This window comes from Peromyscus maniculatus, chromosome 8 (assembly GCF_049852395.1).
Source record: "Peromyscus maniculatus bairdii isolate BWxNUB_F1_BW_parent chromosome 8, HU_Pman_BW_mat_3.1, whole genome shotgun sequence".
Lineage (NCBI taxonomy): Eukaryota > Metazoa > Chordata > Mammalia > Rodentia > Cricetidae > Peromyscus > Peromyscus maniculatus.
In genome coordinates, this window is record NC_134859.1 from 82,019,847 (window position 1) to 82,033,538 (window position 13,692).

The 13,692-nt window shown below is 53.9% G+C and overlaps 1 protein-coding gene across 1 annotated transcript; it reads right to left on the reverse strand.

Annotated features, from left to right (window-relative positions):
• Positions 1-261: 261 nt before the first annotated feature.
• On the reverse strand, positions 262-6,495 carry Dlx4 (distal-less homeobox 4). The gene is given in 5 exon segments (XM_006971934.4): positions 262-1,410; positions 1,412-1,458; positions 1,461-1,632; positions 1,945-2,132; positions 5,380-6,495. Coding segments are annotated over 5 exon segments (726 nt in total). The 5' UTR covers positions 5,666-6,495; the 3' UTR covers positions 262-1,377.
• Between the last annotated feature and the right edge of the window lie 7,197 nt (positions 6,496-13,692).

Here is a 13,692-nt window from a genome sequence, read left to right on the forward strand (position 1 = left end):
CATTCCCTGTAGGAGTGTCTTCCCATTGCATGTGATGCTATGGGCACTGTTATGACATGCCAGCCCTAGAACCACAGAGCTGGCTAGTGGCAGAGGCATAATAAGAATCCAGTGTTGGGCTGGAGAGGTGGTTCAGTGGTTAAGAGTACCAGCTGCTTTTCCAGAGGACCCGGGTTCAATTCCCAGCACCCACATACCTTTACACAGACATACATGCAGGCGAAACACCAATGCACATAAAAATAAAAAGAATAAATCATTAAAAAAAAAATCTCGTGTTTATGACTTCTGGTCAAGGGGAAGATGTATCAGATGACAGAGGAAAGATGAGCAACCAGCAACAACCAGGATGATTCCAGGGGACAAACATGCCTGGCACCCAGGGCTCTGAGGGGGTTTGTTTTGTTTTTTGTACACATTTTAATCTCTGAAGCTTGTGATTTGAGAGATGGCAAGTGCCTGGGGATGCGGACAGAATAATGGTGAATTCGGACAGTTTCTTGGATAGAGGCAACTGTGAGGAGCAGACGTGCTGACCCTACCCCATTATTTGGTGGCAGCTATGCCCCGCATGGGCCCAGGAAATGTTTGTCCCATGTCTCCTTCTCGGCTTCCAAGAATATGTGCAGGTGAACTTGTTAGGATCAAGGATGGAGGGGCCTATGTTCTTAATACATCCCTGTTGAATTAGATGGATGATTAAGCCCAGGACTTGTCAACTCAAAATGGGTAGTTGTGGGACAGAAGACCCTTTAAAAGAGAGAAATACAAAGTGCCCACAGGCCAGCACTCCATAGTTTTGTTTTGGCGCTGGGACCTCTTACATGTTAAGCACTTACTCTACCATTGGACCACACCTCCAGTTAGGGAGGTAACAGGCTGACCACCACTGATAACCGGTAGATGAGAAACAGGGACTTTATGGTGGCCAACAACAGAGACTCTGTGTCCACTTCCCGTTTTTGTTCATGGATAGGCCGGTAGGGCCCAAGGTGCAGGCCAGAAATAATATTTGTTTTCTCCCTGGCTTCGATCCTAGGCTGTGGTGGGGCTGCAGTCATTTGACTAGGGATGGGGTGTCATTGAGACTGGAGCAGTCTGAACACTAGCCAGCGAAGCTCTCTCTAAAGCCTTTGTCCCACTGGAGGGAGATGCCTGGTCCACGGCAGCACTGGGTACAGTTGCAAAGACGAAAGCCTTTGATTTAGCTCTCTGGCTCGGAGAGCCCAGACTTCCACTCCGTTCTTTCTTCTCCTTTCGCTTCTTGTCTTGAGAAAATCCATCTGGAGCTGGTTTCCTCTCCCCCCAGAAGGGAAGCAGGTGTGCTAGTCCTGGGCTTGACAGGAGGGCTGGAGCCTGACCAGCCCTTCTCCAGACTCAGATCATCTGAGGCCGAAGCAGCACATCTGGGGGTGGGGGGGGAATGATGCTGATACCAGGCTCTGAAGGAACTGTGGGACCCCTGGTAGGCAGGGCGCCTGCCTTGAGTAGATCCCAGATGGATGGAAGATTTGGAGAGCAGGGAGACAGGGAGGGGGATCTCCCAGAGAAGTCTTCTTCCTGCTCCTTGGAGTTCTGTTTCAGGAGCTTCTTGTATTCGGAGCAGCATTTGTTCTGAAACCAGATCTTTGCCTTTGGGAAGAAACGAGGACAGAAGAGAAGTGTCTGTAAAAAGGTTGGGAATGGGAAAGGGACCTAGCTACAGAGAGTGAGTCCTGAGAACCTTTGCTCCAGCCGGCCAGTTCTGGAAGTCCCTCAGTCTCAACTTCCGGTCTGGGTGCCCTCCTCTTCTCCGACCCAATTCACTTCTGGTACATGCCCCCAACCCTTGCTGCGGGCATTCCATGGAGAGCCGCCATGTCAGCAGAATCATGGGACTCCTCTGTGGGGTCTCAGGAACCAGGGACTAGGAAGCTTTGCACTCGGGGGTGGGGTTGGCCCTACCTGGGTTTGGGTGAGTCCAAGATGCGCTGCCCGCTGAGCCTTCCTGGGCAGGGCTGGGTACTGCGCGTGCTACAGACGCTGGTTCAGATGTTGCAGCTGCAGGCTGGAGTAGATGGTTCTAGGTCCGCGCAGCTGCCTGGTCAGGGGCTGCTGCCAGGGCTCCAGGGACAGCGCCGGTTTCTCTGATTCTTCGAGGCAGCAGAAGGCTGTTGTAAGCATGTGGAGTGACCAGGTAAGTCAGGTATTTCCATAGATTCGTGCCACAGGGAATCAGCAAAACCAGCGCAGCCACCACCATCAACCTGGGTCTCAGTGTGTATGCGGTGGGGGAACCCCCGATGTCCACCGGCAACAGTGAATTCAAGCTGCAGTTTTTGCCCTGGTGAGGCTACCATTGTAAGACCCTGGAACAGAAAACGCTAAGGGCCCTGAGCAAGGATACCCTGGCTCCCGCAGTGGGAGGTTGGGAGTTTAGCAGCTGCTACCGTGGTACCTGCTTAGAACAGAGCCGGATAAAAGACTCCTGGAGGGCTGAGCTAAGGTCTGACAAAGAGGAGGACAGCTAATCCAAAGCCCAAGGAACCAAAAAGCAATACTCAAAACTCAGCGGTGGTGTCGGCATGGCACCCTCTGGCTTCCAAAAGGGGTCTGTATAAATTCCCTTGAATGCCAGTATCAAGGCGGGGGAAAGTAAATCTTAGAGTACCCTGCAGTAAAAGTGACCCGTCCTTTTCGTCCCCACCGTCTGCTGGCTCAGAGGAGGCTTTTTCAGGGATCCAGAAGCCAGATTGATGTGGGATAGCCCCGTTTTCCTCTAGGCTGCAAGCACAGAACTGTTCCCTCATGGCAGGGGAAGTGACTAGGTCCAGAAAACGCAGTAGCCCGCAATGAAAATCGTTTCTGGCCGAGCTGCGCGGCAGTGGCATAAGATCTGGTCCTGTCCCTCCACATCCCACCCACCCACCCCACCCCTGCCTGGCAGCCTGGTTCCCCAAGCTCTGCTGAGGGTTGTAGCGCCAGGTTGAGGCCTTGGGTTTCCATTCTTGAAATCTCTGTCCCAGCCTGGACCACTCTACGGGATACTAAGACTGCCCACAGGATGAGAGAAGTAGGTGGATGAAGAGGCAAAATGCCTGCCCAAGATGACAAAATGCTCCGGTGACAGTCGCCTCATTCTGTGCGTGCTTGCTGTAAAGACCCCAGGCGAGAGCGAGCCTTCCGCTCCCCATCCATCCCTAGCTGGGTTCACCCGACACGCGTCAGGGTCCCCGCCCTCAGGCCCAGGGTCCCCGCCCTCAGGCCGTAGTCACCTCTGCCTTCACCTCCTCCGCATCTCTCACCCGTGGCCATGGGGGCTGCGGGATCTCAGATCCTGCCCTTCGACCCCAACCTCAGCCGATTCCCAGAAAAGGCATTGGGTTTCCGCTCCTGCCCGAGCCTGTCCCGCCTCGCCTCTCTGGCTTCGACCCCACCGCTCGCCCGGGGCTGGCAGCCAAGCGACCACCCGAGCCTCCTTGGCTGCATGGACTGCGCAGTTCGGGTGGTGACGCGCAGAGAGAGAAGGAAGACAATTTGGACTGCTGAAGTTTGGACTCTCAGAGCAGATCACCCTCCAGGTGCCTTCCGGGACAGCTGCCTTTCTCCACACTAGTTGTGGCAAGTCACAACTGGATCTACCCCGGTCACGATAACGGATCCTCAGGGCCTCGCTGGAGGCGCGGCCGCCGCACCCGCAGCCTTAACGGGGTGTTGGTGAGGCTCTCTGCTCTCTTCGAGCCAAGCGCCTCCCTGGGCCGGAGTTGCACACGTAGTGTGGGTTTAGGAGACCCCCAAGCCCTTTATCATTCTCCTATCATTCATTCAGGAACGGGGGTCCACGCAGTTCCAACAATGAAGTGCTAAGGGCTGTTTTAAAGACGTACTTGCTTGTGAACGCGCGAGCGCCTGTGGTTTTTCGTTGGATCCGGGTAAAGTGTGTAATAGAAAGAATTCTCTACTCTATTGTTCTTGGGCCAAGCAAGGGAAGGCAGAATACGGAAGACAGATGGGACAACTCCACCTTATTGCCAGAATAGTTCTCCCCAGGTAAGGTCAGGTTCCCAAAACGCACATTGTCCCCGTGTACACACCCATCATATATATCAAGTTGCCCAGGCTGTCCTCAAACTCAGGATCCTACTTCCCTAGTACACATTAGCATATCTAAAAAGAAAAGTCCAAGAGAGATGTAAAACCCTGCCCCCCCATTGTCCCTCCTACAACCAGACCCAGCAACCCAGCAGACCCACCCCCAGTTCTGCCACAGAAAGGGTTAACTTTCTGGGGTTCTAAGAAGTTCCCTAAAATCCCCTTTCCTGGCTCCATTCCTCAAGGAAAGTGAATTCGCATCCTTTCTCCCTGCTTCAGGCTCTCCAACCATAAAACCAGGAATTGGAGACCCCATTCTAAGGGTGACTTCCCTTTCTGGGGGTTCATGAATTTATGTCAGAGTAACAAGAGAAAAGGAGAGAAACGTCTTGGTTTGGGGGTGACTACTATGAAGTGGTCTGGCAGAGAGATGTGCATCTTTGGGGACGATGCCAAGGACAATCGGAGCAATGCCATGGGACCGAGAAGTCAAGTCGGTTCTGCTATGCGAAGGCCAGGCCTAGGAAGGCCAGCTAGTCCCTCGCCTTCGCCGAGGCCTTCCCCGTGAGCCCTTTCTCTGGAGCTCAGACTTGCTGCAGGCAGCAGTCGGAGCTGGGCCTGCTCTATTCCAACATTAAGGGTGAAGGTGGTGGGTTAGGTGAAAGGCTGAAGTGGCCAGGGAAAGACCTTGAGACTGACCAACCTGTAACTTCATGCTTTGAACAATGGTCGGTAGGGTCCTACACCCAGATTCTTCAGGGGCCAGCTACCAGACAAGGTTAGGCACCTCTAGAAAAAAAAAAAGGGGGTGGGGCCCAGAAACCGAGAAGGAGCCCCGCCTTGCTGCCTGCCTACCTCCAGCTGGGAATTGATTTCTGTTTAGTGGTGTTTGGCTGGCATGCTGGTTTCTGGGACCAGGACTTGAGAAGGCTGATGTCGGGAAGGGGGCGAAGGATGGGGAGAATCGCGGGGAAAGAGCTAGGTCTCCACTCCCATATCGAGATTAAGGTAGTTTTCCGTTACTCTTGGGCACACACACAACTCCACTGCTCCAGGGGTTGGGGTAGGGGGCCCTCCCCGCTGGCCTCACATAACTGCAAATCGAAACCAGGTCGGATTTTTAAAGGGAAACCTAGATCTATTCCTCCGCTCCTCCCCTATCCCTTCTCCCTCCCCCCTACCGCAGATTCCGTGGAATCCGAGTAACATTTGAATTCCCGCTAGCTGCGTGCACGCGGAAGAGGGCGAAATTTATGAAAACATAACTCAGGCCCCAAGGGTGAGAAGAGCCTCCGCGGCCACACTTACCTGCTTCAAGTTCCTGCGGGTGTTCAGCTGGCCGGCGGAAGAGCTGAGACCGCGCCGCCGAGAGTTGCTGGCTGGCCAGGTAGGAGTTTCCTGGGGTTGCTGGCCCAGGGTAAGACAAGGACAGGAGGTGGCCGTAGGGCCGGGAGTAGGGCGAATAGGGGGAAGCTGCGGTTTCGGGGGACAAGCCAAGCGGGTAGGCAGCCACTACCGACGGGGCGGGGGCGAGGTCCGGGAAGACAACGTTGGAGGTATCGCGGCCAGGAAGGGGACAGGGTAAAGAGGTCATTGCGGCCCGTGCCAGGCCACAGGGCCTAGGTCATGGCCCTGCACGCCGTCTACTCTCTATGCCAACACCTTTCAAAGTCTCCAGAACTGAGGCAGATGAACCCCCACCCCCAGCGAGCCACCCCCACACTTTAGATCCCAGGGAAAAATGTATCTCGGAGAGCCTCTTCTGGAGGAGAGCTCGCACCCGAGAAAGGGGTTTGGTGGGTGCCCCATGGCTTTTCCCCTCCCCCCCAAGTTCTGGGCCCCCATCTTTCTCCTCTGGGTTCGGTTCCCGGGACCACACGGAGTCCCCCGCCCACTTAGACACCCGGGATTGGCTATCGCACGGTGACCTCAGAGAGGCCCAGAGCTGGGCCCGCCCCCGAGTTAGCACACACCGGGAAAACCGGAGGGGTACAGGGCACCAGCGCGGGGCGGTGCACCTCGGCTCCTACTCCAAGTTGCTGGGGGACAAGTGGAGTCAGGAAATCTCGGTAACAATGTCCAAAGCGCTAGGAAATTGGGCCTGGGATGGCCAAGAAACGTGGGGAGCTGCGCGGTGACTAGGGACGCTGCGCGGACTCAGAACCGGTGCCCGCGCTCCGCAGGTCGCACGGGTCCGCACGGCCCCACGCTGCCTTGGCTCTGCGAGGGAGTGGAAAGCAGATCGCCAGCGCCGGCCGCTTATTCAGCGCGTCGGAATGCGTAGCTGCTGAGCAATGGCAGTTTGTTGGTAAACAGACGCTGGGGCCTGGAGGGTGCCGCCTGGCGCCCAGCCTGCCCCGCACGCGCGTGGCGCGCACGCCCCCGCCGGGTGCCCAGAGCCGGGCACGCCGCGACCGCCGCGACTGCGCCTCACCACCCCCAGTGCAGGCTTCCGCTTCCGCCAGGGGCCCCGGTTTGGTTGCGACACCACAGCTCCTGCAGGCCCTTGAGGCTGCGGGAGGGAATCTGCTGTCTGGGATTCGCCTGTGCTGAGCCCCGCCTTCCCTGGCACTCTGCTCAAACTGTAGCCTCGCCTGAACTGGGACAAAATCTGGGAGTGGGGGTGAATCTAGTTCGGTGGACCCTGAGAGGACACAGAAAATATGGCTAGCTCCTTTGCACTTCCAGGCTGTGTGCAGGACCTGCCTCTAAACGGTACACATGGCCTTGATGAACATGTATCCATGCATGCAAGCATCTGTTGATCTGTTGCCACATGTGCAAAAATACATGGGGACGTCATCTAAGCACCACATATATGCTGTCATATACAAATATCCCTCTACGAAAAGAGGCTCATTAATGAACCTGCAATCACAGACTCCGGCCCTGAACTGCCCCCCCCCACACACACACACACCTCTTCCCCCCAGACTGGGTTTCTCTGTGTATGTAGCCTTTGCTTCTGGAACTCACTCTGTAGACCAGGCTGGCCAGAAACTCTGCCTGCCTCCTCCTGAGTGCTGCGATAAAAAGCATGCGCCACCACTGCCAGGCGGAAACACAGACTTTAAGGTGTGGCGAATATACATCTGCATATCCAAATATGAGCGACTCTTTGAATACTATACTCATCAGTATTAAAGCTGATGAGATGGTTTAGCAGATAAAGGCACTTGCCAATCAAACCTGGCAATCTGAGTTGGAGCCCCAGATACCCACATGGAGGAAAGAACAGACTCCCAAGAGCTATTCTCTGACCTCCACATGTGGGCTTTGTTGTGCATGGACCCACACACATATACATAACACAAAAACAAATAAGTGCAACTTTTTTATTTAAAAAGCACTGTGCTTGCCTTCAACATATGTATTACAAGCCAAATCATTGATATTCAGTCTCAAAAATAAGGCAATCCAAACACATAAATATATATATGTTCATGTACCTACCCTATGGAAGATACCTTTCCCCCACATACCTACGTAGTTTCACATAATGGGAGACAGTTCTTTTGTTGTGGTTTGTTTTGGTTTTTAGAGCCAGGGTTTCTCTGTCCTAAACTAATTCTGTAGCCCAGGCTGGCCTTGAACTCAGAGATCTGATGGCCTCTGCCTCTGTAGTGATGGGATTAAAGGCACACCCCACCACTGCCCAATTCTATCCCTTAGCCCACAAGTCCACACAGATTCTCAAGCAAACCCTGCACACTTGATCCCTCTGTTGTACAAGCCATCTTCACACTTGTACACACACACACACACACACACACACACACACACACACACACAATTAGGGCTCAGAGGAAATGTAGCAATGTTAGGGTGTTGAGAAAGAAGAGAGCTATTAGAGAAAAAGCCAAGACTGGGCCTGGAGAGATGAAGAGCACTGGCTGCTCTTCCAGAGGACTGGGTTCAATTCCCAGCACCCACAGGGCAGCTCACAGCCATATGCAATTCCAGTTCCAGGGCATGTGACACCCTTTTCTGGCCTTTGGTTCCCAGGCACGCACATAAGTTGTGCACAGACCGTACACCCTTACAGATAAAATAAAAATAAATAAAAAGAGAACACCCCAGGGAATGTATAGGGACTACTGAAACTCTTGGACAGGATAAAAGCAATCTGCTTTTAAACCCCCCTCCCCATTGGACAGAAATTAGTTTCTCCAGGAAAATGCAAACTTGCATTTTGACACAGAGTTTTTTGCATATTGGAACAGAGTTTTCTACCCTGTAATCCTGGAGCTCTGGTGAGGGGGTTCTGTACCCTCTCTTTCAGGTTGGCTGGGGAAGTTTGCTTGGTGGGTAAATGTTATTTTCATGTGGGACCACCTTTCCCCAGGCTCCAGCCATGCCTTCGAGTTGGGTCTATGAACTCCTGAGGACATTGCTTTCCAAGCCTCCCTTTCTCTAGCACTATCCTGGTCTTTTGTTTTTTTGGTTTTGCTTTTGTTTTGAGACAGGGTCTCTCTGTGTAGCCCTGGCTGTCCTGGGACTCGCTCTGTAGACCAGGTTGGCCTAGAACTCCCAGAGATCCATCTGCCTCTGCCCCCTGGGTGCTGGGATTAAAGGTGTGCACCACCACTGCCAAGCTGGCTGTCCTGTTTTTCAGAAGGGAGGCCTCCATTGTGTTCCCAAGGATAGCCTCTCTGGCTGCATGAATCAAAGGAAGAGAATGCCCTTTGAGGTGGGGCTGGCTGCCAGGGCAGGTTTCATAAGGGGGTGTTTTGAAGCTAGAATGGAAAGGATGATGGAGGACACATCCAGAGTCAGGCAATCAGAAGCCTTCTGTGCTGGACCTAACAAGGGCAGAACAAGGTAGGTGTTCTGGCAGGCTCTGCAGTGTATGGCTTTGGCATCCCTTCCAAAGTAAGGTCCCCAGTGAATGAATGGCTCTTCTAAGCTTTCCCATGCTCTTAGGAGGGAAAACTCAGCACTCTGAAGTCAAGGGATTTATAAGCTCTGCACCCTCAGGGAAACCCTGTAAGGGGGTAGTTGCTACCTCTTTCCTTCCATCATCAGCAGTCTCATCCCACCTCCCAGAGGATGAGGAACCCGAGCACTTGCTAGATCTTGAACATCTTCTTAAGTGGGAACACCCCCGCCCCGAGAGGGGCCCTCAAAACAGAAGTCATCCTCTCAACCTTAAGAAAAGTAGAAGAGATGGCATGTGGGCTAGGAAGGGAGAGCTTCCAAGCAGCTGGCTTGGTCAGCCAGTTGCTACCAGAGGAGAGGAGGGGCTGGACTGAGATGCTAATCCTCGGTTGCAAAATCCGGGATCCAAGAACATAAAACTAAGGAGGAGGAAGGGAGATGAAGGAGGAAGGGAGAGAGGAAGGAAGGAAGGAAGGAAGGAAGGAAGAGAGGGAGGGAGGGAGGGAGGGAGGGAGGGAGGGAGGAAGGAAGGAAGGAAGGAAGGAAGGAAGAGAGGGAGGGAGGGAGGAAGGAAGGAAGGGCAAATTAACCTTTTCTGTTACTAGAAATAGCTCCTGCAGCCCACAAAAGCAGGAACTAACTAATCTGCTTTGAAGAGCCCAGTGCCAAGGAAACTAGTGTGGGGGGTAGGTAGCAGGGGAGGCTGGGGACTTGGGACAACCCAATTCCCTTGGTGCTCAGTGCACATCAGCAAATGCTTGGGTCTTTTCTATTTCTTGAGACAGGGTCTCACTATGTAGCTCTGGCTGTCCTGGAACTCGCTCTGTAGACCAGGCTGGTCTCCGGCTCACAGAGATCCACCCGCCCCTGATTCCCAAGTGCTGGGATTCAAGGTCTCTGCCACTATAGCCGGCTCACGCTTGGGTTTTATCAACTTGCAAGCAGAAGGATATATTGCTTGAGGCTGCTTTGTGTCCGGGTTCCTCCTGAAGCAGAATCATCCTCTTCCGAAACAGTGAGCTTTCCTGGCAGTTCAGAGCCAAGGCTGGGCTCAAACAAATGGGAATGCACAGGGCTTCCCAGCACTCTCGCTGGACTCAGTACAGTGTTAAGGGTGGCTTGTGCTACCTGGGTCAGGCGTGGAGTTCTGAAACTACAAGTCCAGTGCGCACCTGAACCGATCTGCTCAGGGAAATAGAGATTCTCACTTCCCACCAGATTTCTGCGGGCTTGGGCGTCACTTTGGAATTACACACGCCCTCTCTCCTCCACCGTGGTCACAGCTCCGAAATGAAATCTAGATTTTGTTGTTGTCTGTTTTCAGCAAGCTTTAAAGTTCTATTTGGAGGGGCCTTTGTAATTCGGTTTGGGGGAAATTGAATAATTCAATCTTGCAGCAGCCTCCCACCAATCCGCCTCTGCACTGTGGTAGCAGCGCCCAGGGTTCCGGCGGCCTGGCGAAGGAGCCGCCTTGTACAAGATAGCGTCCCTCATCCCATTTTGCGAGAGATTCAGAACCACCGACCGGGTCCCCCTTCCTCTTTCTGATGGAGCATTTGGCGAGCCGTGGTGCTGGAGTGGCGGCTGAAGGCCTTTGAAGTCCTTGCTAGGGCTTTCCTTTGCGCCCACTTCCACTTTCGCCCGCCCCACCCCCCACAGAGCCTTTTCTACGTGCTATTTTCCAAATAATCCTAAAGATGCTGCCCGTGGATCAGGAGGGGAGAAGTCTTGGGGTCAGCGCTACCCGGTCCAGGAACCGCTTGGCGTGGGGCTCCTAGGAGAGTCTTCGCCCAGCCTCACACGATCTCAGCGACAACCCCACCCCACTCCTGCATTCCCTATTTTCTTTGTGTAACTTCAAGAAGTCTACCTGAGATTGACCCGGGCATTTTAAATACACAAGACTATGAAACGTCACCTATGCTAAGAGCTCAACTAAGTATGTCTTCGACCAAGACACGGTCCCCAAAAGAAAACGGTTACTCCAAGTGGGGAGTGCTGGAAGAAAGTGCTTCGGTGGTGCCCAGGCTTGGGAGGAAGCCACTCGGTGCTGAGCTTCCCCAAGCACGGGGACTGAGGTTGGACCCGGGTGGGTGGTGCAGGGTTTCTCCGCAGAGTGTCCCCCAGGGGCCACCAGTGGGCAGAGAGCCCTTCCCGGGGAGCCAGCCTGGTAGAGGACAGCTCAGCGGAGCGAGCGCCAGACACCCTCAAGAACTTTGCAAGCCAACACGAGGCCAACCCGCCTGCAACGAATTCCGCGGGTCTGGAACGACGGCGGCTTGGCTAGGTCTGCAGACTTCCTCAGAGCCCAGCACCGCACAGAAATTCCGGCTTTCCGCTTTCCGCTTTCCCAGCCAGCCGTAGGTGAAGGCTGGAAGGGGACGTGGAGCTAGAAAATGCCTGTAACAGGCAACGGATGATGAAGCCAGTGTGTGCAGGGGATACCCACCATACAGAGCAGAACCCACAGACACGGACCCGCGCACACACACGCCTATAGGTGACCATAACCTTCACACACACACACACACACACACACACACACACACACACACACCGCCTCTTCACACGCACTGCACACGCCACCATTTAAACACACACAGGCTCACCCCCGCCTTCCTGACCCCCTGGGGTAGAGAAGAGTCTCTATACAGGTGGATTTGTTGCTTTCACACGGACACTGGAGATCAGATTCCCTGACAGTCCGCACTTTCTTTGTTCTTTATTTAAAAGGAGGTAGGGTGTTGGCCATCCCGGGAATATATTTTGAACTGCAGAGACCTTGGGATTACCTGCCTCACCTCTGTAGCTCTGGGTTTGGGAAGATGGGAGAATATCCCTTTGGGGAGCACACTTCAGACAGCCCGGGGAGGCCTGCAAAATCAGTCCTCACTCCCAAAATGAGACAAATAATCATGTCTGCAAAACAACACACAACCTGCCCAACAAGAAACAAAATCCCCAAAGACTCTGCTTACACCAGGAGGGTCAACAGAGAGAGTGTTAGAAGCAGTTCATTGTCACCCTCTCCCTCTCTCTCAAGCCCACCCTCACTGGGCTAAAGAACGGGAAGGCTGTCCAGGAGGAGGGACCAAGGCCCATGTGGTCGTTGGAAGTAAAAACAGTGTCTCTCCTACATCTCCCCCATCACTGAACACCCTCTGCAGTTCCAGTTGGAAGAGGATCACCCCGCCTGGAGTTCTTCAACTGCTGTTGAAAGGAGCTGGAGAAGGTGGTGAGAGAGAAGAGAATGGGCAGAGGAGTCTGATGTAGGGTGGGGGCTGTGCCAAGGGTCAGTGGCCTTTTGGGAAAGTGAGTACAATGTGGAAACGCACTGTTAACATTTGCAGCAGCTTAGGCCCATTGGACTGGACCGCCCTTCCTCCCAGCCTCTGTGCTGTGTATACATGGGTGTGAGGGGGAGGCGGCGGCGGCGGTGGCGACTGTCCATTAGCTCTCTGCAGCCCAAGTTCTGGATGGCACGTGCCTCAAAATTAGTGTGGAGGGGGAGCTGAGCTTATATTCACAACGGTCATTCAACCCAATGGGGCCTTTGTTGCTTTCCACGCAAAGGAGCTGGAGGGCTGGGTTCTGGTCCTCTGGATGTCTGGGACACCGGAGGATCCGGAGGATCCAGCTGAAGGCTTGTTATCTGGAGACAGCACTAAGGGACGTGCGGGAGCCTGTCCCAGGGTCTTAAAGGCAGAAGGGACACTAGAGGATTTGAGTCCTGTGTTTTGGATAACAGTCCTGATTGCACCATCGTGTGTTGTCTGTGTGCCAAGCACTCTGCTAAGGATTTAAATGCCTCTCTTTATCACAATACAGTACAGATGTCTACATCATCCCCCTTTTTACAAATGAGGTCATCGAGGCACCAAAGGGCCAAATACCCTTTCTAAAAGCTGCACTTGGAATCCTCAGCCAGCTGGCCATCGTAACTGCCAGGGGGCTGTCTTCTCCGGAGGAGAATCATTCAGCAAGAGCAGGGGAAGGCCAGAGAGGGAGGAGGAGACTCCAGGAGGTCAGTGTCCTCTGTGAAGGCAGTAAGAAAAGAACTAATATTAATAAATGACTAGTCACTACTGGAATTCATGTGCTACACACCTCTGGAAGGGGATCCCATTCTTATTCTTGTTTCACGAGTAAGGAAACTGAGGCACAGAGTAAGAAAGTGGCAGGAGCTAGGGGGGCCGTGCACTGTGAAGGGTCTCAGTGTTCTCCCAAAAGCTTGGGATGGCCTTGAGTGGTGGGAAGGTAGGACCCCGGATAGCAGCAGAGGAACGTCCCAGGGGCGCCTTGGTACCCTGGCGGACTGGGGAAGGGGGATCAGGTGGCAGAGAATTGAAGAAGAGACACTTGCAATGGGTCAGGTGTTCAGTGAGGCGGGAATTCCCCAACGGTCTGGTGGCAGAGGGAACGGAGAGGAAGGGAGCCAAGAAAAAGTGTCTCGAAGACGACCCCCAAGTGGGCTCATTGGATGGAGGTGCAGAGTGGCTGAAGTTCCTGGCCTAGGCAACCGGGGGAGCCCAGGGAAGAAGCCATATGTTCAGAGGTTTCAGAGCATTTGATGGGTCCATGACACACGGACCGAGACTCCGGGAGGATGCTCCCGCAGGCAGCCAGCCACGTGCACTTGGATCCCTCCGCGTCTTCTGCACAGGTGTCTTGCCCAGCCCTGCCAATGTAAGCAGGTGAAACTTAACATACATGCAGATTTATGCAAATGAGCAACCCAGCCTG